Source organism: Macaca nemestrina, chromosome 15, assembly GCF_043159975.1.
Source record: "Macaca nemestrina isolate mMacNem1 chromosome 15, mMacNem.hap1, whole genome shotgun sequence".
NCBI lineage: Eukaryota > Metazoa > Chordata > Mammalia > Primates > Cercopithecidae > Macaca > Macaca nemestrina.
In genome coordinates this window covers 29829287-29857125 of record NC_092139.1, presented here as the reverse complement: position 1 = coordinate 29857125, position 27839 = coordinate 29829287, and the positions used below count along the sequence as shown (strand labels likewise).

Here is a 27839-nt window from a genome sequence, read left to right as displayed (position 1 = left end):
TCAGTCCCTGAGACACAGCTGTCTCAGGTCTGCAACAAAGCCCTTTTCCCTGAAATCAAGTCCACTTTGGGGAGTTCAGTGAGGTTTCTGTAACCAGCTATCAAAAGAGTCTTAATAGTCATGGTCTAGAATTGCCTCAAGGAAAATACTACTTTGAGCAAATCTCCAATTAATCCTCCTTGGAAAGGAGAGCAAGAATGGTCCCAGGTGCCCATGGAAAAGCTCCCGATCGCTCAGGGGACCCATCCTCCCATACCTTGATTGTGCTCTGACTCCTCATTGGCCACTCGCATCAGGGCATCTAGCACCAAAGCATTGTCTAGCCATGTGTACCACTCCTCCAACTCCTGAAGGAAGCTGGCTGTGCCCGTTGACTCTGACACCTTTCGAGTCGCCAGTTTGCAAAGCCGCTCAACAAAGCCAGGGATGCTGAGAAGGGCCGCTGACAGGGAAAGAACAAGCGAGGAAATTTTCAAAACAGAGACCAGCAAAACTACCCCTAAAGCCCTGACAAACAATCTGCATGATAGGAATAATTCTTACTCTGATAGTAGCTAAAGCTACTCTTTTAAAATGAAATGTCAAGCCAAGGTAAATAGTAATTATGTTATAGGCATAAGCTCAATTTTTAGCAGGTACAGGGAAACAGTCTTTTTAATCTACTGGGAATGCATATTAGAATAATCTTAATGCCTTAAATTTGTGTGTCTTTGAGCCAAGAGGTCAATTTCTGGGGATTTACCACAGGGAAATAACCAGTCATATTACAAGAGAATATCTGTGTAAGGAGGTTCGCTGATGTGGTTTCTGTAACAGCAAAAAGGTGAAGATAACTAAATGTTCATCAATAGCTGATTAAATACAATGATACATTTATACAATGGAACACTGCATAGATACTAAGAATGATGACACATACACCTTTATACAGTGACTCAAAACAGCTGTTTACTTGTTAGAGAAAGAGAGTAAATTATTTAAACAATATGAGTTTAATTAAGTTCATTTTCTTCAAAAATTTAACTATTTACTTCTTTAAAATACACAAATAAGGAATGAAAACATATATACCAAGGGATTTGCTGTGGCTGTTCCTGAGTAGGAGAGAATATAAACATTTCTCTTAAAATTACTCATCTACAGTTTCTAATTTTCCTATAACATTTACTGGCAGGATGAAAGAAGATAAACTTTTTTTTAAGGTAAAGAAAAAAACTGAATAATCACCCAATTTTTCTTTCCACCAGTCTCATTTTATTCACAATGAGTGAGGTGGAAACTCTGATCGGCATAGTAGAACATCATAAACTTTGGAGGCGGGGAGATCCAGATTCACATCCTGACTCTGTCATCTAACCTTCTTTAAAATGAGACTAATGCCTGTTCATGTTTGCCTGAATATGCATTAAATCTCTCTGGAAGGACAGAAAAGAAGCCAAGAGCAGTGGCTGCCACAGTAAACGGCCATAAGATAGAAATAGCCAAAATGTCCATCAAGTGGAAAAGGGAATTTAGGTCACTGGGAATAACAGTGGAATGGAAACTTTTCAATAAATACTTTTGAATCCGCAGATTTTTTGGAACCATTTGAATATTACACCTAATTAAAAATTAATAAATAACTAGATATTTCAGGATATCAAGGAATTACCATTAATTTTTGATATGATGACAGAGTTACATTTCTTAAAAGTCATTATCTTGTAAAAACACTGAGATATATGCAGGTGAAATTATACAATGTGTGTCTGGGGTTTACTTCAAAATAACCCAAGGTGAAGTAGGGAATAGTGAATGGGAGTAGAGATAAAGTAAGACAGGCTTGAACTCCTGGCCTCAAACTATCCACCCACTGTGGCCTCCCAAAGTGCTGGGATTACAGACTTAAACCACTGCTCATGGCCTTTTTTTTTTTTAATAAATGATTTAAAAAATTTTTTTATATTGACAAGGCTAAGTGCAGCGGCTCATGCCTATAATCTTAGCACTTTGGGAGGCCCAAGTGGGTGGATCACTTGAAGCTAGGAGTTTAAGACCAGCCTTGTCAACATGGCGAACTCCGTCTCTACCAATAATACAAAAATCAGCCAGCCACCTGTAGTCCCAGCTACTCAGGAGGCTGAGACATGAGAATTGCTTGAACCTAGGATGCAGAGGTTGCAGTGAGCCGAGATCGCACCACTGTACTCCAGTGTAGGCAAGAGTGATACTCTATCTACACACACACACACACACACACACAGAGCAAGAGTGATACTCTATTTACACACACACACACACACACACACACACCCTCCCTATAAATTAGTGAGTGGCTATGACGTTTGACCTTACTTATACTACATTAAGGTTCCTCAAAAAGTCAAACATAAAATTACCGTATGACCCAGCATATTTCACTCCTATATATATACCCCAAAGAACTGAAAACAGGTGCGCACACAAATATGTGTACACACACGTTCATAGCAGCACTATAAGATGAAAACATTCCAAATGTCCGTTAACTGAAGGGATAAACAAACTGTGGTATCTACATATGATGAGTATTATTCAGCCATATAAAGGAATGAAGTACTGACATGATACAACATGAATGAACCTCAAAAACATTATGCCAAGTGAAAGAAACCAGATTCAGAAGGCCATATGCTCTATGATTCTGTTCACAGTCATGCATGGCATTAACGCTGTTGCGGTCAATGACAGACCATGTAGAAGACGGTGGTCCAATCAGATTATAATACCATATTTTTACTATAACTTTTTTCTATGTTTAGATACACAAATACCATTATGGTACAACTGCCTACAGTATGTAGTACAGAAACATGCTGTACAGGTTTGCAGCCTAAGTGTATCATGGGCCACACCAGCTAGGTTTGTGCAAGTACACCCTATGACATTCACACAATGACAAAATTGCCTCACTGCATTTCTCAGAAGGATAGAGATTGCTAAGTGACACATGACTGTATATGAAGTAATCTGAATAGGTAAATCCACAGAGAAAAAAGCAGAACGGTGGTTGCCAGCGGTTGGGGAGAAAGGGTAATGGGAAGTAGCTGCTTAATGTGTACGGGGTTTCCTTTTGGGGTGATGAAAATGTGCAACTGGATAGACGTGGTAGCTGCACAACACTGTAAATTTATGAAATGCCGCTGAGTTGTTCACTTTAAAATGGCTAATTTTATGTTATGTGACTTCCATCTCCATAAAATAATTACGCAGAAATAGATACCTGTTTGAGACACCTTTTTTTTTTTTTTTTTTTTTTTTAACATATCAGCCTGGCAAATATAAAAAAGTTTGATAACGCTCTGTACTGGGAAGGCTACAGGCAACAGGGTGGGAAGATGAACAAGTAATTTCTTTGGAAGGTGAATTTGTCAACACATCGATTTCCATTAATGAAGGACTAATTAAATTATGGTATGCCCATATAATAAAATACTATATAATTACAAAAAGGAATCATATAATTCTATATATGCTAGAGTATAATTTTTGGCAAGGTAAGTTTAATAAAAAGAGACAGAGCAGTGCTTATTTTATATTACCTATTTACATTACCATCTGTACAAACAGGAAGGAGTCAGTCTCTCTCTCTCCCTCTTTCCCCCATCCACGACTGGGCATGGATAGAAGATCTCTGGAGGGACATTTAAGAAACTGGTAAAAAGTTACCACAGGGAGAGGGACAAACTCTCTGCTGTACTTTTTGTACCATTTTAAAAAAATCTTAGGTGTATATTATTTTTTCTAAAAACAAATAAATAGGCTGGGTGTGGTGGCTCACGCCTGTAATCCCAGCACTTTGGGAGGTCGAGGTGGGTGGATCACCTGAGGTTGGGAGTTCAAGACCAGCCTGGCCAACATGGTGAAACCCCATTTCTACTAAAAAGACAAAAAAATTAGTCGGGTGTGGTGGCACATGCCTGTAGTCCCAGCTACTTGGGAGGCTGAGGCACAAGAATCGCTTGAACCAGAAAGCGGAGGATGCAGTAAGCCAAGATTGTGCCCAGCCTGGGCGACATAGCCAGACTCAGTCTCAAAACAAAACAAAACAAAGCAAAAAAAAAAAAAAAAAAGAAATAAAAAGAATTTGTATTCTACATGAAAATCTTCACAAAGCTGGATTTTTATTCTTATACTTCTGTTCTCAGCAAAAGTAGCTCCCGCTGCTTGACCTGCTCCTCTCAGGACAGCAAGTAGGAGCTAGTCTTCCCCATTCCTGCACACTGAATTCACACACTCCTCCAGATGGGAAGTGCCCAGCACTCAGGGTTATAAGTCAGACTTCCCACCCGAGATTCTTGAGCTGTTGTGAGTCACTCACCTCCTGAAAAGCTAACGAAAGCTACAGACTGTCTCCCTAGAAAGAAATTTGCTGGACCAATCATACCTAGCAACTCATACACAATCTCATGGGCTGACACCCCAGCATATCCAGTCCTTGTAATTCTCACAGCTTTAGCAGTAGCTACCACACCTGGCTGGTTAATGGTAAACTGACAACTAAATCACTCACAACTCCTGGGAATTTCTGCAGAAGCAGGCCTCTTCTCTCCTCTGAAGGAATTTCTGCTGAAACATCAGTATTCCCCACACACTCCGGTAGTCTCCCCTCCTGCTTTCCAGCTTCATGTGCTGCATAATTCAGCCCCTCTCAGCTAAGTGTCACTTATAAATTGACAATTATCTAGCCTATAGCTTCATTTGCATCTCTGCTAAAAATCTTGAAAGATGTTACTTTCCCCCAGAAGGAAACCAGTTGTTCTCTTCTGAATCGACAGAAGGAACAACTGGTAGTTCTGAGAATCCCAAAAAGGACTCAAAAAATAATGCTAATGTAAATTATCTGACCTCCAGGAAGATCGCATAAATCATTATTTTTGCTGGGCAAGAAAATGACCTCACAGCCACAGTTTATTAAAAACAAAATGAAAACTTTTTGGCAACATCCTACATATTTCAGCTTTCCATACAGTTATGGACTGTATCCCTCCAGCCCCTGCAAATTCATATATTGAAGCTCTAGCCCCAAATATGACTGCGTTTTGAGATAGGCCCTTTAGGGAGTGTGGTGGTGTGACGGCTAATTTTAGCTGTCAATTTGACTATACTGTGGGATGCCAACGTGGCTGGCATAGCACTGTTTCTGGGCGTGTCTGTGACGGTGATTCCAGAAGAGATTGGTGTATGAGTCTGTGAACTAAGGGAAAATCTGCCCTCAATGTGGGCAGGCACCATCCAATTGGCAAGGGAGCAGTGGGAGGCGATGGAGGAAAACCAAAAGGGATTCTCCCCCTTCTGGAGCGGGAAGTTTTTCTCCTACTGCTCTTGGATATCAGACTCCAGGATCTTAGGCTTTTGGTCTCTGAGACTCGCACCAGCAGTCTCCGGGGTCCTCCAGCCAGGGAGCTACACCATCAGCTTTCCTGGTTCTAAGTTTTCTGGACTTGGACTGAGCCATGCTAACGGCTTCTCAGGTTCTCCAGCTTGCAGACGGCTTCTCTTTTATTTTCTTTATTTTTGGAGATGGAGTTTTACTCGTTGCCCAGGCTGTAGTGCAATGGTGCAATCTCAGCTCACTGCAACCTCCGCCTCCTGGGTTCAAGCAATTCTCCTGCCTCAGCCTTGCAAGTAGCTGGGAATACCGGCGTGTCACCACGACTGACTAATTTTTGTTGCAGATGGCTCATCATGGGACTCCTCCGCCTCTGTGATCATGTGAGCCAATTCCCCTAACAAATCTCCCCTCATAATTCCTACTGCTTCTGTCTCCAGATCTGGAGACTGCTGCCTAATACAGGGAGGTAATTAAGGTTAAATGAGGTTACAAGTGTGTGGGGCCCTAAACGGAGAGGACTGGTGTCCTTCTAAGAAGAGGAAGAGACATCAGAGATCTCTGTCTCTCCTCACAGACGCAGAGGAAAAGTCACATGTGGATACAACAAAAACGTGGCCTTCTACAAGCCAGGAAGAAAGGCCTCACCAGGAACCAATCCTGACAGCACCTTGATCTTGGACTTCTAGTCTCCAGAACTGTGAGAAAAATAAATGTCTGTTAGTTAAGTCACCTAGTCTATGGTATCTTGTTATGGTAGCTCAAGCTGACTGACACACACATCTGAGATAAAGGCATTCGCTACTGGAGTGCAATTCAAGAATGACAACATTCAGAGGACTAAGACTTTTCTCACCCACTCATGATTTAATTATGTCCACTGGCTTGGCCTTCCCAGGGCATTCGAATGGAGAAAATTATGTGGGTAAGGGAATGGAGTAGGAATTACCGTCAGAGTCTGGAGGACTCAGACCCTGCACAACCTCATGTGTGGAACCTACAACATTTAAGCTTTGTTCCAAAAGCTACAAGCAGAATCACATACAGACTGTCTACTACGTTAGTCACACAGGTATGAAAGTGAATCTAGATATTTTAGAGAGACTTAAAAAACTTCCCAAATAAAAAAACAAAAACAAAAACTGAGCTTTGGGTTCTCAGTTAATCGAAAAAGCCCAGCTGACCAGAACAGTTCATTCCTCAAGAATAATGGGTAATGCTGGTTTTACTTAAGTCAGTTTACAAATAGACATATGAAGGCAATCAATACTAACAGGATCAAAATCATCTGCCAGAATAGATTCCTTAAATGGGAAACTAAAAGGTGCAAGTTACTTAGTGCCTCGGCATACACAGGTATCCCATACAGAACCGTTCTAGTCCTCAGTTTCCTCACATGTGCAATGGGGATACTAATCTCTATTCCACAGGGCACTTGAAGGATTAAATAAAATCACTTATAGGTAAAGCAGTTAGCTCAGTGTTTGCCATGTATCAGGAGCTTAGCAAATACTACCTTTTGTCAATGTATATGGAGGTGTGTACACCAGTTCTGAGGTATAATTCAGTTATAATGAAAGTCACATATTTTTTTAAAAAGGCAATTTCCTAAAATGAGAACTCCCCGCAAATCATAAAGGAGTGGGAAGAAAACTGTACACAGACCAAGGAAGACCTTGTATCTAGGGACACAGGAGGAAAAGCAAACCTGAAGAGATAATAAACAAACTGTGGTCAGAGTCCGCAAACCTCTACCTTTACATATGACCACAACATGTAAAATTATATTCCCTAATAACCTACAAAGTATAGTTATGACCACCTCGTATTCCTAACTAAAACTAGACAATAACAGAGTGAATGGCGGGCTCATATTCAGCCTCAGGAGAGGAGGCTGCTCTGAAGCACCTGACAACTCTGCAGAGCCAGCCTGGGGAATGCACACAACTGGACTTCAGAAACAAAGAACTGTTTTCAGAGCATGATTAGGGTTACCTCTGGATGGCTGTGGTTTTCCACTGCTGCTTTTTAATGATGCATTTGTATTATTTTACCTTGTTTATTTGGTGTACCCTAAGGTACACCAAAGGCTTTTGTATGAACAACATTTCTAGCCTGTTAACGCTGAAAAACTAGCTTTTAAGACACAAGTTTCAGTTCAAATATGAATTATCTGCACTCTTATGGCCAAAACACATACATGCCAGTTTCTCCAAAATCTGTGCAGGCAACAACATTTTAGAAAGAACACAGTTCTTTTGCTACTGAACAGAAATAGGTGGGGTAGGTTGGTTAGAATAGTGTTTTGTTTTTAAAGTAATATATTTACACGGTTCTAAAATCAAACAATATATGAATGTATACAGTAAGAAGTCCCACTCCCACTGCTACTACCTTCCCTTACCAGCTACTTCCTATTAACAACCACTTTAGGTTTCTTGTGTATCCTTTCAGTTTCTTTAGGCATACCATATGTGAGCAAACGTATGGTCTTATTCTCCCCCAACTTAATACAAAAACTATCATATCATACACACTGTTCTGTATTTTCCTCTTTATCATTAATATATCTTGGAGATTCTTTCTATAGCAGTACATAGAGATCTTCATTTTTTCAAAGCTACATAATTTTCCATTATATAAATATTGAATACATTAAGCAGTCTAGTGTTAATGAACATCTGGGTTGTTTTCAGTCTTTTGTTATTACAATGTTGCAATGAATAATAATTTTTTTTTTTTTTTGAGACGGAGTCTAACTCTGTTGCCCAGGCTGAAGTGCAATGGTGCGATCTGGGCTCACAGCAACCTCCGCCTCCTGGGTTCAAGCAATTATCCTGCCTCAGCCTTCCGAGTAGCTGGGACTACAGGCATGCACCATCATCACACCCAGGTAATTTTTATATTTCTAGTAGAACGGGGTTTTGACATGTTGGCCAGGCTGGTCTCAAACTCTCAACCTCAAGTGATCCTCCTGCCTCAGCCTCCCAAAGTGCTGGGATTACAGGCGTGAGCCACCGTGCCCAGCCTTAATGAATAATCTTGTACAGTAGTCCTCCCTTAGCCAAGACCCCCACAGTGGATACCTGAAATGGCAGATAGCACCAAACCCTATATATACTATGTTTTTTCTTATATACATACATAACTATGATAAAGCTTAATTTATAAATTAGGTACACTAAGAGATTAACAACAATAACTAATGATAAAACAGGACAATTATAACAAGATGCCGTAATAAGAGTTATATGAATGTGGTCTCTCTCTGGAATTTTCCAGTTAATATTTCGGATTGCAGTTGAACAGGTAACTAAAACCACAACGTGAAACTGCATACAAGAAGGGACTAGTGTCTATACATCATTATCTATAAAATGAAGGCCCAGGAGAGACTTACTAGATCAAAAAGTATATGCATTTGTAATTCTGATAAAAAGTAGTTCTTAACTTTTTTTGTGGTTCTGAACCCATTAACAAATCTAATGAAAGGTATGGAACTTGGTTCCCAAAATAATGAACAGATACACAAAATTTACATACTAGGAGCCTTCGCATGGATCCATCTCTAGAGATATTAAAAAGGGGTGCCAGGTGTGGTGGCTCACACCTGTAATCCTAGCACTTTGGAAGGATGAGGTGGGTGGATCACTTGAGCCCAGGAGGTCAAGACCAGCCTGGGCAACATGGCAAAACCCCATCTCTACAAAAAATACAAAGATTAGCCCAGTGTGGTGGCACCCGCCTACAGTCCCAGCTACTCGGGTGGCTGAGGTGGGAGGATCACCTGAGCCCGGGGAGGTCAAGGCTGCAGTGAGCCATGATTGTGCCACTGCATTCCTGCCTGGGTGACACAGTGAGCTCCAATCTCAAAAAAAAAAAAAAAGAAATAAGAAAAAAAGTTAGATGATTTAGGAAAGGCCTCAGAGCTATAATCCCAAAATTCTGAGAACTTGGAGACTTTACCTTGATTGATTTCAGCTGCAGAAGGCCCCAAACTCAAGCTCTTCTTCTGTTGAGCATTTTTGGCAAGAAGTGTGTGCTTGTCATCGTTCCCTGTATCCATCTCTGAAATGGTGACAGCCAGAATCCGGCAGAAATTAGCGAGCTGCTGCTGATCAAAATTGGATACTAAGGAACTCAGATTGGGGACTTCATCTAGTCGGATCATTTCCTACAGAAGACAAAAATGAAACAATCTCCATGCTCAATTCACTCAAGAGATTGGATGTGCCTCTCTTTTGCATCCCCCTAAATATGGGGCTCAGTGGCTAGATCACTTAGGTTCCTATCCCAGCTCTGTAACTTGCAGCTCCGAAACCTTAGTTAAGTTATAAAAACCTTTCGAGTCTTTGCTTGTTCATCTGTAAAACGGGACTAACCTGCCTCATGGGATTAGTCTGAGGACTAAATTTACCTTTTGATCACCACTGTTTTCACTTGTTCTTGTGGTATATTTTGCCTACTTTTTTAAAAAATGGAAATGCCTACCACTCAAGTTTTGCAAATCATAAATTACCATTCTTACTACAGATTTTCTTCTTAAAAAAATAAAACACTTCAAATATAGCTAAAGGCCTCTGTGTACTCCCCATCCAGTCGCATTTTCCTATCTCCTCGCAGAAGTAGCCATTATTTTGGACTTTGTGTTTATTATTCCCATGCATATTTTTATACTTACAAATATTTCCATTAAAATACATGGTACTGCTCTGCATGCAGTGTGAATGATACCATACTATACCTTACTTTTCATCCAACATTTTGAAGTTTATCTACTGATACGAGCAGCTGATTCAATCACTTCCCACCGTTTTACCTCACAGTTTAATCATTTCTCTTTTCTTTAATAGACAGGGTCTCACTCTGTTGCTCAAGCTAGAGTGCGGTAGTGTCATCATAGCTTACTACAATCTCAAACTCCTAGGCCCAAGCAATCCTCCCACCTCAGCTTCCCAAGTAGCTAGGACTACAGGTGCGTGCCATTACACCTGGCTAATATTTTAATACTTTTTCTTTTTTTTTTTTGAGATGGCATCTCAATCTGTCGCCCAGGTTGGAGTGCAGTGGCGTGATCCTGGCTCACTGCAAACTCCACCTCCCGGGTTCAAGCAATTCTCCTGCCTCAGCCTCCCAAGTAGCAGGGACTACAGGTGCCCACCACCACGCCTGGCTAATTTTTGTATTTTTTAGTAGAGGTGGGATTTCACCATGTTGACCAGGCTGGTCTTGAACTCCTGACCTCAGGTGATCCATCCACCTTGGCCTCCCAAAGTGCTGGGATCACAGGCATGAGCCACTGCCCCCGGCCAGCACTTCATTTTTATAGAGAAAGTGTCTCACTATTGTTGCCCAGGCTGGAACTCCCAGACTCAAGCAATCCTCCCACCTTGGCCTCCTAAAGTGCTGACATTACAGGCGTGAGCCACTGTGCCTGACCCTTTCTTCTTGTAACACGTATTTAGGTAAACTACAGTTTTTCACCATTAAACAATGTTGCAATGAACATTCCTACAGGTACTCTCTGTGTACACATATGTGACCATTTACCCAGAGTGAGAGCAAGAATTGTCTTTTTCTTGACTTTACTAGAAATATTTCCAAAACATTTAAATTAAGTTTAATATTTGCTGTAAATTTTTAATAAATACCCTATAGCTGTTATATTTTAATAAATACCCTATATATTGTTTCTAAGTTTTCCTTCCATTGCTAGCTTTTATTAGGAATGATAATTTTATGGAATGCCTTGTTATTTGGTTCTATTCTCATTTATTACTCCTTAAAATCTGTAAATGTCATGTACTACATGAGCTTTTCTCATTTTGAACCATCCTTGTGCTACTCAGGTAACACCTGCTATCCTTTATCCCACTAATTTACTTCCACTGGATTGGGTGTTTCTCTCACTGCACAGATCACATGAACTTTTAACAATCTGTTCCTGCATCTATTTCCCAAACAATCTGACCATACTTTGATGAAGGCATATATCCTACTCTTTCTCCTGAGACTCAATGTACAGGACCTGGTAGCAACGGTATCAGTGAATGTGCCCGAAACAAGTGCATGATTCCTAGAAGCTCTCATGAATCCCACACTCCCCTCTATTTCTAGTAATGGAGGAAGACAGGAATTTGCTGTGTAGGGGGCATTGGGGAATGGCTGCTTCCGCCTTTCCTTTTCCCTAGTACAAAACAAATGTCAGCTACTGCTATTATTGGCAACTGTAACTTTCAGCTCACCAGTTCCTCTAGCCCTGTCTAACTCAGTAAATGGGTCCCAAAACAGGTCCTACCACCCCCCAGCCCACTTCTTATGGTTGTTTTAAATTTTAAGATTTTTTTTTTTTTTTTTTAAGGCAGAGTCTCGCTGTGATGCCCAGGCTGGAGTACAATGGCACAATCTCTGCTCACTGCAACCTCTACCTCGTGGGTTCAAGCAATTTTTCTGCCCAGCCTCCCAAGTAGCTGGGACTACAGGCATGCACCACCATGCCTGGCTAATTTTTGTATATTTTTAGTACAGACAGGGTTTCACCATATTGGCCAGGCTGGTCTCCTGACCTCAAGTGATCTGCCCACCTCGGCCTCCCAAAGTGCTGGGATTACAGGCATGAGCCACCGTGGCCAGCCAAGAATTCTTATGTTTTAATTTTTGATACATACAACACATATTATGCAGCATAACAAAATGACTAGCTGTGTGTGCCTTTCCTATTGCATCTCTCTGCCTCTGGGAACCACTATCATTAATTATTATTGCCTTGCCATTTAAAAACTAGTTTTATCAATAAACAATTTGCTTTTTTGAGCTTTATGAAAATGATATGCTACCTACAGTTTTCTGCAACTGGCTTCTACCACCCGATTATTTCAATTCCTCAGCTATGTTGTTGCTTATGGCAACAGTTCATTCTTCTACTATATAATATTCCACTGTGTGAAGAAAGTACATTCATCCCTTCTCCTATTGATGGATCAGAGACTTGGTTTCAGTGTTTTGTTCTGAAACAACGAAGCTACAAATGTTCTTATGTGTTTCTTGATGCACAGGTGGAGAAGTTTTGCTGGGGCAGTGGCTTCCAAACTTTTCAGCTATCACCAGGAATGACCACTAGTAAACATACACATGGGAATGTATATATAAATGTCAAACAAAAACTTATTCAAATAATACCCTTACACAATACAGTTTGCTCTTTTCTATCTGACTGACAGACCCGATGGATTGATTTCACAACCTTCTGGGTTTCAATCCTAAGAATCACTGTTCTAGGACTGAGCTTCCTCACAAGTGTGTCCAGGCACAGATTATAGGTGACCCATGGCAAAATACTGATGCCTCAGCCCTCAGGGCAAAGCTTCCCTAGGTGCTGGGGCACAAGGTATGTGGCTGTTCAACTACAAAACAAAAAAGAGAATATTCTGCTGATAAACATTTATCAGTAGTATGCAAATGTTTCCACTGATACATATACTCACCAACATTTGCCCACTCTCCCCCTCACTATGGTATTGATGTGCATTTCCTTGATTGCCAGTGAAGTTACACATCTTCTCTTTTATATTTATGGACCATTTCTTTCTCATCTGTGAAATGCTTGTTCATAATACTGCCCATTTGTCTACTGGGCTATTTGTCTTTTTCATGCTGATTTGTAAGAATTCTTTTTTTACTTTTTTTTTTTTTGGAGAGGGAGTCTTACTCTGTTGCCTAGTCTGGAGTGCAGTGACACAATCTTGACTCACTGCAACCTCTGCCTCCCAGGTTCAAGCAATTCTCGTGCCTTAGCCTCCCAAGTAGCTGGGATGACAGGTGTGTGCCACCACGCCTGGCTAATTTTTATATTTTTTAGTAGACACTGAGACTGGGTTTCACCATGATGGCCAGGCTGGTCTTTTTTTTTTTTTTTTTTTTGAGACGGAGTCTCGCTTTGTCGCCCAGGCTGGAGTGCAGTGGCCGGATCTCAGCTCACTGCAAGCTCCGCCTCCTGGGTTCACGCCATTCTCCTGCCTCAGCCTCCCGAGTAGCTGGGACTACAGGCGCCCACCACCTCGCCTGGCTAGTTTTTTGTATTTTTAGTAGAGATGAGGTTTCACCATATTAACCAGGATGGTCTCGATCTCCTGACCTCGTGATCCACCCGTCTCGGCCTCCCAAAGTGCTGGGATTACAGACTTGAGCCACCGCGCCCAGCGCCAGGCTGGTCTTAAACTCCTGACCTCAAGTGATCTGCCTGCCTCAGCCTCCCAAAGTGTTGGAATTACAGGCATGAGCCACCGCACCTGGCCTGTAAGAATTCTTCATAAATTCTGAATACAAATCCTTTGTTGGTTACCTGAATTGCAAATGTCTTTTCCCAGTTTACGGTGTTTCCACTTTCTTTATGGTGTCTACCCTCTTTCAAACTACACCAAGATACCCATAATGTTTGGTAGAACATGTCACCATTTTGGGGTACACAAAAAAGAATGAAAGGGAGAGGCAAGTGGGAAAAGTCATGAAGGAGCAATTCTAGACTCCTATGCTGAGACTGCTAAGGAGTCTGGAGTTTCTACTCTGGAGGCCCCCTTTCACACACTGGCTGGAACACACAATTACTGGAATAACAACAAAGCCTTTTATCAAAGGGCACAAAGGGTCTGTATGGGGCCTGCACACATCTCCAATGTGTTCCTGCAGACAATAGGCCACTTGTGCTGGGCAACGACAAGCAAGGCCTGGGGAAAGCACAGCAAGAAGAAATGAAAGCTGGGGTCACCACAGTGCACGTGAACACCCACTTCCCTGCAACAGCAACCTCTAGGAGGCTGCTCAACAGGAAGAGAAAGAAATCTGCCAACCAGCAAACAACATGGAGGCTCAGGACAGATTAGGACTGAGGAGGGAGCTCCAGATCCTAACAAGCATTACACCAAAAATGTAACACAGTGAGTCTCTAACAGAGGTCTATGAATGTATTTTTGGGTACCTGTGAATTCTTGAAATGTTTAATTTAGTTTTCATTTTGATCATAGTTTTTTTAAAAAAAGTTATGGGTCATCTGATTATCAACCTTATGACCAAGTGGCAGGATTTCAGAGCTCCCATTTGTCTCCTACTGTGCTGGTGCCAATTAACCAACTTTAATTGTTGAAGACTAATGAGAAACGATAGAGGCAGACTTCATAAGTGAAAGCCAAACATTACTACCAAGAGGAACATATCCCTTGGTAGTAATGAATGAAGGCTTCACAGCAGTTCAGATAGCGGTAGAGAAAAGTGATAAGAGAATGGAGTCACTGCACAGCATACAGTAGCACAGACATGCTACAAAGAACTTGCCCCATGGTAATGAGTGAGGGGCAATTTGATTTCAGCAAAGTAACATGCGGCATCACACTACATTCACAGAGTCAATCTGAAGTTCTGAGTTTTAGAATTAGTTTGCTTTCAATGTATATGTTTGTTTAGGTTTTACAGTCATGAAAGAACCACTAGTATAAAGGGTAATCCAGGTTTACACTTGAATATATCTAAGTAACACAAGACATAATTTAACACTTTCTTTTAAAAAAGCTTTATATATTATTCAGGTTTGAGAATCCAATGGTCTGAGACACCCTTCCCCATCTGGTCAGCTGGAGGACACAGCTCACCTTTTTAACACCCAAAATATCTTCGATGAGGGTTGCTGTTTGTAAGAATGTCTTCTTACTTGTCATCAGTGTAAACAGGAAGATCACAAAGTCATTCTTTTCTGCCAAACGCTTTGTAACTCCCTCCGTCTGTCACAAGAAGAAAAGGCAGAATAAGTTGTAAGTACAAAATAAATTATGTAGAGCAAGGCATCCTTTACCGACAGTGAAAAGCAATTTCACCTCTGAAAACTGGCATGAGTCAACAAAACGGGAACGGCACGACTTAACTGTGGGAAACATTCGTTAACTCCCCAGCCATGGAAGAAAAAAGCCTCCTGACATTCAGGCTACACAAGGGGAGCCCACATGTGAGAACATAACACAATGAGATGGTATTTCCTAAGATAACTTATCTCAGAGTTCTGAAGGCCATTCTTTTTTTTTTTTTTTTTTGACGGAGTCTCGCTCTGTCGCCCGGGCTGGAGTGCCGGACTGGAGTGCAGTGGCCGGATCTCAGCTCACTGCAAGCTCCGCCTCCCAGGTTTATGCCATTCTCCTGCCTCAGCCTCCCGAGTAGCTGGGACTACAGGCGCCCGCCACCTCGCCCGGCTAGTTTTTTGTATTTTTTTTTAGTAGAGATGGGGTTTCACCGTGCTAGCCAGGATGGTCTCGATCTCCTGACCTCGTGATCCGCCCGTCTCGGCCTCCCAAAGTGCTGGGATTACAGGCGTGAGCCACCGCGCCCGGCCTCTGAAGGCCATTCTTAAATCTGAAATCCAACAGTGCCGAAGCATGGACTTAAGAGTCAGACCCATGTTCTAATTCCAGCCATGTGATCCTGAGCATATCACTTCTCACCTTTGGAACTCCATTTTTTCATCAGTAAAATGATCATCTTAAAAGTCTTTGAGGCCAGGCACGGTGGCTCACACCTGTAATCCCAGCACTTTGAGAGGCCAAGGTGGGCAGATCACTTGAGGCCAGGAGTTCGAGACCAGCCTGGCCAATGTGGCAAAATCCTGTCTCTAATAAAAACACAAATATTAGCTGGGTGTGGTAATGCACGCCTGTAGCCCTAGCTACTCGGGAGGCTGAGGTAAAAGGATCACTTGAGCCCAGGAGGTGGAGGTCGCAGTGAGCCGAGACGAGGCAAATGCACTCTAGCCTGGGCAACAGAGGGAAACCCTGACTCATAACAAACAGAAAACCCAACAACAACAACAACAACAAAACCCCCAAGGAGTATGAAGGAAGTAAGGAAACTAGCTGGTTAAAGACCTTAAAACTTAGGTTCAAGAGTTTGGACTGGGCCGGGCGCGGTGGCTCAAGCCTGTAATCCCAGCACTTTGGGAGGCCGAGACGGGCGGATCACGAGGTCAGGAGATCGAGACCATCCTGGCTAATATGGTGAAACCCCGTCTCTACTAAAAATACAAAAAACTAGCCGGGCGAGGTGGTGGGCGCCTGTAGTCCCAGCTACTCGGGAGGCTGAGGCAGGAGAATGGCGTAAACCCGGGAGGCGGAGCTTGCAGTGAGCTGAGATCCGGCCACTGCACTCCAGCCTGGGCGACAAAGCGAGACTCCGTCTCAAAAAAAAAAAAAAAAGAAAAAAAAAAAAGAGTTTGGACTGAAAACTGCAGTACTGTCAAGTGCAGTGGCTCACACCTGTAATCCCAACTACCCAGGAGGCTGAGGTGAGAGGACAGCTTGAGGCCAGGAGTGTGAGGCCGCAGTGAGCTACAATCTCACCACTGCATTCCAGCATGCGGACAGAGTGAAACCTTCTCTCTAAAAATAAAGAAACTGCAATACTGCTAGCTTACACACACACACCTCCCACCCCTACTGCCTTAAGGCAACTAGAGCTTAGTGGCTTTAATATTTCTTTTTTTTTTTTTTTTTCAGCCTTTAAACTGAAAAAATTCCAAGGCTTACTGCAATAAACTTGACCTCTCCCTAAAAAGTATAATCAAGTGTACAGACACACACAGTTTGGTAAATGCGAACCCCAAGTTAGGAAGCATTTCAGAATCAGTGAAATGAGGTATGTCACAGCAAATTTAATTTTCTTTCAATTTTAGAGACAGGGTCTCACTCTGTTGCCCAGGCTGAGGCCATGACTATTCACAAGTACGAATATAGCTCACTGAAGCCTCAATCACCTGGACTCAAGCGAGCCCCCCACCCTCAGCCTCCCGAATTGCCAGATCCCCCCACCTCAGGCTCCTGAATCACTGGGACTACAGGCGTGCACCACCACACCTGGCCAATTTAATTTTCAAAGTGAAGGCATCAATAAGGATGTGCCAAGTATATAAATCTTCAACGATCCCATTAAATAGGACACTAAAGAAAGCAATCTCAGTCTGTACTGATACATCTCTGTTCTTCAGTTGTAGCACTGACACATTAAAAAAAAAAAAAAAAAAGAGAGAGAGAAAAAAAAACAAGGTTGTATTCCCAAACTACATACAGTACCTACACTGGCTATGAGATGTGAAACAGGACTGACTCTACTTTTACTGAGACAAGCAAAAGTTCTGGAAGATCCAAAGAAACAGAACAAAAAGAGAAATAAATTTATCACTTTCTCTCTATCTCCAGGCTGTCAAATACACAATCCTGCTGCTCTAACTAGCTACCCTTCACTACCCACCTTTCTCCTCTCTTCAATTTATCAAAGTACTACTCCTTTTACAGACTGGCTAAAATGACTCCTCTTGGAAAGCCTTCCTAAGTCAAGACTGGCCACCCAAAAGGCCATCACAATCCTTCCTTTCCTCTACATCACAAGTTCTTAACTGAAGCCAAAAAGCACTAAAACGATATATAAAATGTTGCATGCAACTACTGGGGAGAGTTTTTTCCATATAATATTCATCGTAGTTTTTTTTTTTTTTTTTTAAGACAGGGTCTCACTCTATAGCCCAGGCTGAGTGAGTGCACTGGCACAATCATGGCTTACTGCAGCCCTGACCTCTCAGGCTCATGCAATCCTCCCACCTTAGCCTCCTGAGGAGCTGGGACTATAGGTATACACCACCACATCCCGCCAGTTTTTTATTTTTTTGTAGAGACAGGTTCTCGCTATGTTGCCCAGGCTAGTCTTGAACTCCTGGACACACATGATCCTCCTGCCTCGGGCTATCAAAGTGTTGAGATTATAGGTGTGAGCCACTGCGCCCAGCCTAATCTTAAGCTCTTGACCTAGTATTTGTCAAGTATCTAAACAAGGAGCTACAAACTAGCATCCGGTAGGCCAAGCTTTTTCTGATGAGCAGTACTGTTTTTTTTTTATATTTTATTTTTTAAGAGAGTCTCATTCTGTCACCCAGGCTGGAGTGGAGTGGTACGATCTCAGCTCACTGCAACCTCTGTCTCCTGGGTTCAAGTGATTCTCCTGCCTCAGCCTCCCAAGTAGCTGGGACTACAGGCATGCACCACCACGCCCGGCTAATTTTTGTGTTTTCAGTACAGATAGGGTTTCACCATGTTGGCCAGGGTGGTTTGGAACTCCTGACTTCAGGTGATCCACCCACCTCAGCCTCCCAAATTGCTGGGATTACAGGTGAGAGCCACCATGCCCAGTCAAAAGTACTTTTTAAACTTTTGAATTCAAACATCTTTAGAGAGGACACCCTTGCTCCAGTTTAGTCACAGTTTACACAAGTCCCCTCTCCAACACCAGCAATTCCAAACATTTCCTGTTTTCTGCCTGATCCCTGGAGGCATTGGTGTTTGAAATCCTAAGAGCCCCAATTTCTCTATGTAACATGGAATTCAGCCAGATAGCACATAATTGGACCATATCATCCCATGTTGCTTAAAATTTTTTTAAAATTTTATTTAAAAATACTTTTAGTTGATATATAATAAAGGTACATAATTTCAGGAAGCATATAATTTAATACATTCATATAATTTATAAAGATCAAATCAATGTACTCGGGATAGCCATCAGCTTAAATACTTGTCTTTTATGTTAAGAACCATTCAAATTCTCTTCTAGCTATTTTGAAATGTAAAACAGATTATTATAAACTAAGTCACCCTTACTGATTTATCCTAACACTAGGTCTTATTTATCAACCCATATACTTGTACCCATTAATCAACTTCTCTTCATACATTTTTTTTAACTTAACTATTTTATTGGAATGCCACTGATTAACAATAGGTATCATGATTTTAAAACAGCCTCATAAAACTACTGACTATATGGAAGTTGCCAATGATAGAGTCATTATTTTATACACTATCTTCTTCTATAAGGACAATTTCTTTTTGGCCTTAGTTGCAAGAATTGTGCATTTCCTGAACAATTTGTTTTTTAGCTTATAGATCTCCCTGTGCCTATCTCTGTCATTAGCTATACATGGCTACTGAGCACTTGAAAGGTGGCCAGGCCAAACTGAGATGTGCTCTGGTGTTCAAATGAGAAGGAAAAGAAAAAAAAACATTGGATTTTGAGAGCTTAATACCAAAAAAAGTAAGTATCTCATTAATAATTATTACATGTTAGAATGACAATATTCTTGATACACTGTGTTAAATAGAATTTATCATTAAAATTAGCTTCACTATTTCTTCCTACTTTTTTCTTTAAAAAAATGTGGCTACGAGGAAATTTAAAATAACCCAAGTGGCTTGCATTATATTTCAATTTTACAGCACTACTATACATGCTGAATTATATAAGTGTTCAAACAGATTCCTCTATTTGTGTTGGCTGCTAAGAAGCTTGAAGCCAAATTTGTGCCCATCCATAATACAGATGATTTTATGGTCTTCATTTTTATATCAGCCCAATTCCTGGCTACATGTTATGTCCCCACCCTTGTTTTATTTATCTTCTTCTTTCTTACCTACTTCTAAGTTCGTGATCTTGGTAGATTTTGCATACACCCACAAGATGCCAGAAATCTCATTTTGAATGAGGCAAGAAATGAAATGGAGCTCAGTGTTTCTTTTTTATTTCCACAGCATACAGGGTTCACACCTATAACACTGTTTCATTCTGCCATGTATTATGATTCACGGTTTACATAGTTCATCTTAAGTTTCTAAAAGGTACTGTGTCTTATAAAAACTAACATTTATATATTGTTTTACAAAGTGTTTTCACATCTACTATCTCAGTTCTCACAATAAATCTATGATGTTAATATGACTGCTAACTGCACTCTATTGGTAAGAAGCTACGGCTTGGGAGGTGTACTAAGCCAAGGGCCAGAACACAAAATCAGGTCCTAACACTAAGTGCCATCCTCTTTTGTTTCTACTAAATTGCTTCCTTTATTCACCATTCTTCCTGGCTCAATGGTCAACCTAGTAGAGAGTCCTGCTCAATATATGGGGCGGGGGGGGGGGGGGGGGGGAACCCTTCTGGTTCTCATTTTGTTTTCTAACAAGGAAAATGAAGAAATAGGCATAATGGAGTTAAAATGAGTCTTAAAGGTCACAGTCTGCCAAAGCTTGTCATCTTTTGACAAGTGTTCAGTTTCTACTCAGACAGCTCCAAGCTCCAAGGCCAAAGGAGTTTACTAGCTGCTGCAGCAGTTCTGGCTCTTAACAACCGCTACAAAATTCTGCCTCCCTATAATTTCTACCCGTTAGTCCTGATTTTCAGGCACACATAAAATAAGCCCAATTCCCCCACTATCTGAAGACAGCTCTCACATCTGCCACCCCACCCGAATATTCCCATCTTAACCCTTGCAGATCTGGTAGGGAGATACACGGAGCCCTAATGGCAGGGTACTTACACAGACACAGGTATTATACAGGATACTCAAGCAGTCCTTGGACATTTCATCACTTACTGAAAGTTAAAGGGTAATGACTGGTTATTTTTCTCATTGAAAAGACAGTATAACGGTTACATTTTTTTTTCAGCGTAAGAACTGTTATAACCCCCTCCAAGACGATGATTTTTCTTTTAATATACTCCTTCCAGTCCCTGTCTACCAAAGATTTTCATAGTGTCCATCAGAATCTATAAGCCCATTTGCATATTGCTTTTGGTTTGATACAGCAGTTGTTTTCTTATTATGCCCCAAAGTCTTCATAATTTCAACCTGTTGTTGTGCCATCATTTAATAAAGCCATTTTCCCTTAATGTCTTGCTTAGGATATATCTACGATTTGGGGTGGTTTTTTTTGGCTATTTAAATAGACCACAAATAAGCAACTTAATACATATGTGTATCCTTTTAATGCTTGTATTAAACTGGTTCCTCAAGATACATTTTCAAAAGCAGAACTACTAGAATCTAAAGTATAAGCATTTTGTTCTGTTCATTTGTTTTGGTTTTTTAAAGATGAGGTCTTACTCTGTCACTCAGGGGCAAGATCACAGCTCACTGTAGTCTCGAACTCCTAGGCTCAAGCAATTCTCCCTCCTTGCCCTCCCGAGTGGCTAGGACTGCATGCGCGCGCATCACGCCTGGCTAAAAGTTAAAAGTATAAGCATCTCGATTGCTCTTGTTATAAATTTCCATTGAAAGTTCTATTAGCAACAAATAAATATACCATTTTTATCAGACTCACTAACCGAGCATTTCTTTTTTTATTGCTGTTATCTGTATTGGGCAAATGGCTTTTAATGTCTGATCTATTACTAATTCTAATAAAGAACCTACTACTTCCCTGTGAGCAGGAACAGGAAAGCAGCATAAAAAGGAAACTTAATTTTCATAAGCCCAAAACCAACAGATGATGAAACTGAGTATGAACCATGGACAGAGTGTTTTATTTGGCACTGCTTCTATTTTTAAAAACTGTTTCTATTTGCTCCTAAGCTGCCAGGAATGCTAAAATGCTAGGTCTCCTTCTCAGATCCCAATGGGCAGCCCCACTAAGCTAGCCTGACTAGACGGGTTGCCTCACATAATCCTGAGACAACGTAGACCCTCTGCATCCCTTATCACCACCTTTCAACCTACTGGGGCTCTGTGATTGATTTATTTAACGACTTCAGAGCAGGGTAAAACACTGCTCTGTATGTCTCACTATATATCTCACTATTTCTAGATCCTCCACTTTTAAAAGGAATTAGGATTCACTCATTCATCAAGTATTATTCAGCATCAACTCTAGAGCAGATACAGTGGTGAGGGAAAAAAAAGTCTCAGCCTTCATGGAACCTATAAATCTAGTGGGAGGAAGAGAGACTAAACAAGTGCACCAACAAATAATTACAATATGCTACTTGCTATAAGGGTAGACAGAGAACATGAAAGATCAAGTTAGACAGAATGCACAGCTGAGACATTAAAAATGAATATAAATCCTCTTAACCACTACTGCATGCACAAATTAGGCCTTATATAGTGTATAGGACCCCTAATAGGTTAGGGGTAAAAAAAAAAAAAAAACCTTTTAAATTAAAAAAATGCAAAGCTGGTAGGAGGGCATTCACCAAACATTAACTGAAGTCATCTCTGGCTTTTAACGCCAGAGTAAAGTGCATTCGCTTTTTTATTTTAAATTAAATACTGAAGCTGGGTGTGGTGGCTCATGCCTGTAATCCCAGCACTTGGGAGGCTGAGGTGGGCAGATCACTTGAGGTCAGGAGTTCGAGACCAGCCTGGCCAACATGGTGAATCCCCATCTCTACTAAAAAAAAAATACAAAAATTAGCCGGGTATGGTGGCGGGCGCCTGTAATCCCAGCTACTTGAGAGGCTGAGGCAGGAAAATCACTTGAGCTTGGGAGGTGGAGGTTGCAGTGAGCCAAGATCATGTCACTGCACTCCAGCCTGGGCAACAGAGCCAGATTCTGTCTCAAAAAAAAAAATTTTTTTTTGTATACCTAAAAAGAATATTTGTAACACGTGTAAGTCATAAAAAATAATAATAGAATATTACCCATATATCTACCGCTCAGCTTAAGAAATAGTGCATACCAAAACACTCTGACTTCTTACCATTCACACTCTAGTAATGACTGAACTTTTTATAAAGAGCATATATCACCTTTCTAACAAAAAATAGGTTTTTAAAAAATAAAAGAGTGATCTTACCAGGTTATTGCTTACTCTCTCAGCTAGTTATATATGAGAAATAAGAATTTCCCAAGGAAACATAGAAGCTGGATCACAGGACTATTAAAAGTACAAAGATGTATTCTTTTAACCCAGATCTGAATTTCTACGCAGTACAGAATGCATAAAGATAGTTGCTTAGCTGGGGGAGGAGAGAGCAACCTGTAGCTGAAGGTAAGACATGTCCTCAGTATTAAGAGTCAGGAAGGGAAGGAAGAAGGCAGCTGCTGGGAACTGCCACCATATTGGCACGTTGGAAAACAAGGACCAGCAGCTAACAGGTATACTTACTTTTCAGTTTCTGTCCCCGGATAGAGATCGTAGGCCTCATAAGAATTTCTACAAGAAGCTATAAAAAAAATTAGATAAAATCTTCAAAATTAATTCAAAGCATAACTTATAAAATGATTTTGCCATAACCATTCATTGCCCATATATCTGTCACAGTATTACAAGACCCTTTTGTTCCAGGAGGCAGTAAGGTTCAGTAAAAGGAACACTGCAGCAAGTCAGGAGACCCAGGTTCTAGTTCCAGCTTGGCCACCTACTTGCCCTTCTCTGGGCCTCAGTTTTCTCATTTTTGAAAAGAAGTATTTTAGAGTAAGTAATCTCTGTGATCTAATGAGGCTTTAATTTCTGAAAAGCTGCAGAACATTATTACTATGATTCTTCTGCTTAAGGCATATTGTAAGTGTAAGTTTATTTAAAAAGGTCTCAGAAGATACACCATAAATTGTTAACGCTGATTTCTACAGGGTTGGGTATGCATGTATTTTTTATTTTACATACTTTTAATACAACTTTGCACAAACTGTTTAAAATAAGCATGAATTTAAAAATTCATTCTATGGAGAGAAAGGATAGTTGATAAAAGGATCAATCCATTAGAAAGATAACAACTACAAACACATATGTACCTAACAACAGAGCCCAAAAATACATGAACCAAAAGCTGGCAGAAATGAAGCAAAGAGATAATTCAAAAATATAAGTTGGACACTTTAATAACTCTGCTTTCAATAATAGACAACTAGGCAGACTAGCAAAGAACTAGAAGACTTGAACACAGTGAACACATACATCCTAACAGACATGTACAGAACACTCCATGCAGCCGGAACAGAACATACATTCTACTCAAGTGGACATGAGACATTCTCCAGGACGGATCAGATTTCAGGCCACTAAACAAGCCTCAATAAATTTAAAAGCACTGAAATCATATACAGTATGTTGTCTGGCCACAATGGAATGAAATAAAAAAGAAATTTGGGAAATTCATGAATTATGTGGATAATTTAAAAAACCCATCCTAAATAATAATGGTCCAAAGAAGAAATCATAAGGGGAAGTATAAAGTATCCAAGATGGATGAAGACACCAAAACTTACGATGTAGCTAATGGAGTACTCAGAGGAAAATTTATAGCTGTAAATGCCTACATTAAAAGAAAATTCCTTTTTCTTTTTTTTTTTTTTTTTTTGAGACAGTCTTTCTCTGTCTCCCAGGCTGGAGTGCAATAGCCCGATCTTGGCTCACTGCAACCTCCGCCTCCTGGGTTCAAGCGATTACCCTGCCTCAGCCTCCAGAGCAAAAGGAATTACAGGTGCCCACCACCACTCCTGGCTACGTTATGTATTTTTAGTAGAGACGAGGTTCTGCCATATTGGCCAGGCTGGTCTCAAACTCCTGACCTCAGGTGATCCGCCCACCTTGGCCTCCCAAAGTGTTGGGATTACAGGCGTGAGCCACTGCACCCGGCCAAATAAATTTGTTTCTAATCAATAACCTAATCTTCTGCCTTAAGACACTGGAAAAAGAGCAGACTAAACCCAAAGCAAGCAAAAGGGAGAATAAGAGTTGAAACAAATGAAACACAGAACAGAAAACAACAAAAAATGAACAAAACCAAAAGCTGGCTCTTTGAAAAGACTGGCAAATTCTTAGCTAGACCAACCAAGAAAAAAGGAGAGAGGATACAGATTACTATACTCAGAAATAAAGGAGAGGGCATTACCACCAACCTTATGGCAACAAAAGTCATTATAAGGAACTACTATGAACAACTGTATGCCAACAAATTAGATAACCTAAACGAAATGGACACATTCCTAGAAAGACATAAAACTATAAAAACTGACTTAAGAAGAAACAGAGGCTGAGCATGGTTGTTCCTGCCTGTAATCCCAACACTTTGGGTGGCTGAGGTGGGAGGACTGATTGAAGCCAGAAGATTGAGATCACCCTGGCCAACATAGCAAGACCCCATGTCTCTACAGATAAAATAAATTAGCTGGGTGTGGTGGTATGCCTATAGTTCCAGCTACTCGGGAGACTGAGGCAGGAGGATTACTTGACCCCAGAAGATTGAGGCTGCAGTGAGCTATGATCATGCCAATGTACTCCAGCCTGGATGGAAGGGCGAGACTCCATCTGTTTAAAAAAAAGAAAGAAGACGAAACAGAATATCTGAATAGCCCTAGAGCAAGTAAAGAGATTGACCTAGTGATTTAAAAAAACAAAACAAAACAACAACAACAACAAAAAAACTACCCATAAAGAAAAACCCTGGACATGATGCCTCCACTGGTGAACAATACAAGACATTTAAAGAATCACCAATTCTTCCCAAACTCTTCCAAAAAACAGAAGAGGAGGAAACATTTCCCAACTCACTCTTTGAGACCAGTATTACCCTGATACCAAAACCAAAGACATAACAAGAAAACTACAGATGAGTATCTCTTATGCATATATACATAAAAATTCTGAAAACCCTAGCAAACAAAATCCAGACACATATAAAAAGGATTATAGTCCACGCATGGTGGCTTACACCTATAATCCCAGCACTTTGAGAGGTCAAGGCAGGAGGATTACTTAAGCCCAAGAGTATGAGACCAGCCTGGGCAACATAGTGAGACCCTGTCTCTACAAAAATTAAAACAAAAAATTAACCAAGCATGGTAGCATGCACCTGTAGTCCCAGCTACTCAGGAGGCTGAGATGGGGGGATCGCTTGAGCCCAGGAGAAGCTGCAGTGAGCTGTGATCATACCACTGCATTCCAGCCTGGGTGACAGAGAGACCCTGTCTCAAAAAAAAAAAAAAAAAGATTATACACCATGACGAAGTGGAATTTATCCCAGGAATGTAAAGTTGGTTCAACATATGAAAATCAATATAATACACCATATCAACAGAATAAAGGACAAAATCCAAAAGCCACACAGTCATCTCAACAGATGCAGAAAAAGCATCTGGAAAAAACCCCACACACTTTCATGATAAAAACAATCAACAAGGAATAGAAGACAACTTCTTCAGCCTGATAAAGGGCTTTTATTAAAATACCCACAGCTAGTATCATGCTTAACAGTGAAGACTAAATGCTTTCCCATTAAGATGAGGAAAAAGACAAAGACGTCCACTCTCGCTACTTCAGTTTAACATTGTATTGAGTGTTCTAAGGCAATTAGGGAAAAATAAAAAAAGAAATTAATGGCACCCAAATTGGAAAGGAATAAGTAAAACTAATTATTTACAGATGTCATAATCTAGAATATAGAAAATTCCTAAGGAATTCACTAAAAAAACTATTAGTGCCAATAAGCAAGAGTTCAGCAAGATTTCACAATAGGTGATCAATATACATAAATCAACTGTATTTCTACAATTGTAGCAAGAAGCAATTCAAAACTGGAATTATGAAAGCAATTCCATTTAAAAGAGCATCAATAACAGTAAAGACACTTAGAAATAAGTTTAACAAGTGCAAGACTTGTACAACAAAACATTTTTGAAAGAAATTAAAGACAATAAAAAATGGGAAGCTATCTTGTGGTTCATGGATCAGAATATTTAATATTAAGATGATAATACTCCCTAAATTGACCTACAAATTCAATGCAATCACTATCAAAATCTCAGCTGGCTTCTTTGCAGAAATTGGCAAGCTGATCCTGAAATTCACATGCAAATACAAGAGATGCATAACAGCCAAAACAATCTTGATCTGTAAATACAAAAATAAACCCCTGTGTCTATACGATCAGTTGATTTTTGACAAGGTTGCCAAGACAATTCAATAATGAAAGAGTAGTTTTTTCAGTAAGTGGTGCTGTGACAACTGGATAGTCACATGCAAAATAATGAAACTGGACCCCTGCCTCACATGATAAACAAAAATCAATGCAAATAGATCAAAGATCTAAATGTAAGATAAAAAATATAAAATTCTCAGAAGAATACACAGGTAAATCTTTGTGACCTTGGATTAGGAAATGGTTTCTTAGATGCACACCAATACTCAAGCAACAAAAGATAAAATGAACTTCATCAAAAGTAAAGACTTTGTGTTTCAAAGGACACCATCAAGAGGTGAAAAGAGGCCGGGCGCGGTGGCTCAAGCCTGTAATCCCAGCACTTTGGGAGGCCGAGACGGGCGGATCACGAGGTCAGGAGATCGAGACCATCCTGGCTAACACGGTGAAACCCCGTCTCTACTAAAAAATACAAAAACCTAGCCCGGCGAGGTGGCGGGCGCCTGTAGTCCCAGTTACTTGGGAGGCTGAGGCAGGAGAATGGCGTAAACCCGGGAGGCGGAGCTTGCAGTGAGCTGAGATCCTGCCACTGCACTTCAGCCCGGGCGACAGAGCGAGACTCCGTCTCAAAAAAAAAAAAAAAAAAAAAAAAAAAGAGGTGAAAAGACAGCTACTTAATGGGGGAAAATACTTGCAAATTACAAGAAATTAGTATCCAGAAACTAATACAACTCAATAATAAAAAGACAACCCAATCAAGAAATGGAGAAAGCAGATGAA

At 40.7% G+C, this 27839-nt stretch overlaps 1 protein-coding gene across 1 annotated transcript in view; it reads right to left on the bottom strand.

Moving 5' to 3' along the window:
- Nucleotides 1-27839, bottom strand: part of TRPC4A (transient receptor potential cation channel subfamily C member 4 associated protein) — an 89309-nt gene that overhangs the window by 28291 nt on the left and 33179 nt on the right. The window contains 5 exon segments of the mRNA XM_011766477.3: nucleotides 257-442; nucleotides 9317-9524; nucleotides 14992-15120; nucleotides 20739-20794; nucleotides 23309-23366. Of these exon segments, the coding sequence (XP_011764779.3) occupies nucleotides 257-442; nucleotides 9317-9524; nucleotides 14992-15120; nucleotides 20739-20794; nucleotides 23309-23366 (637 nt within the window).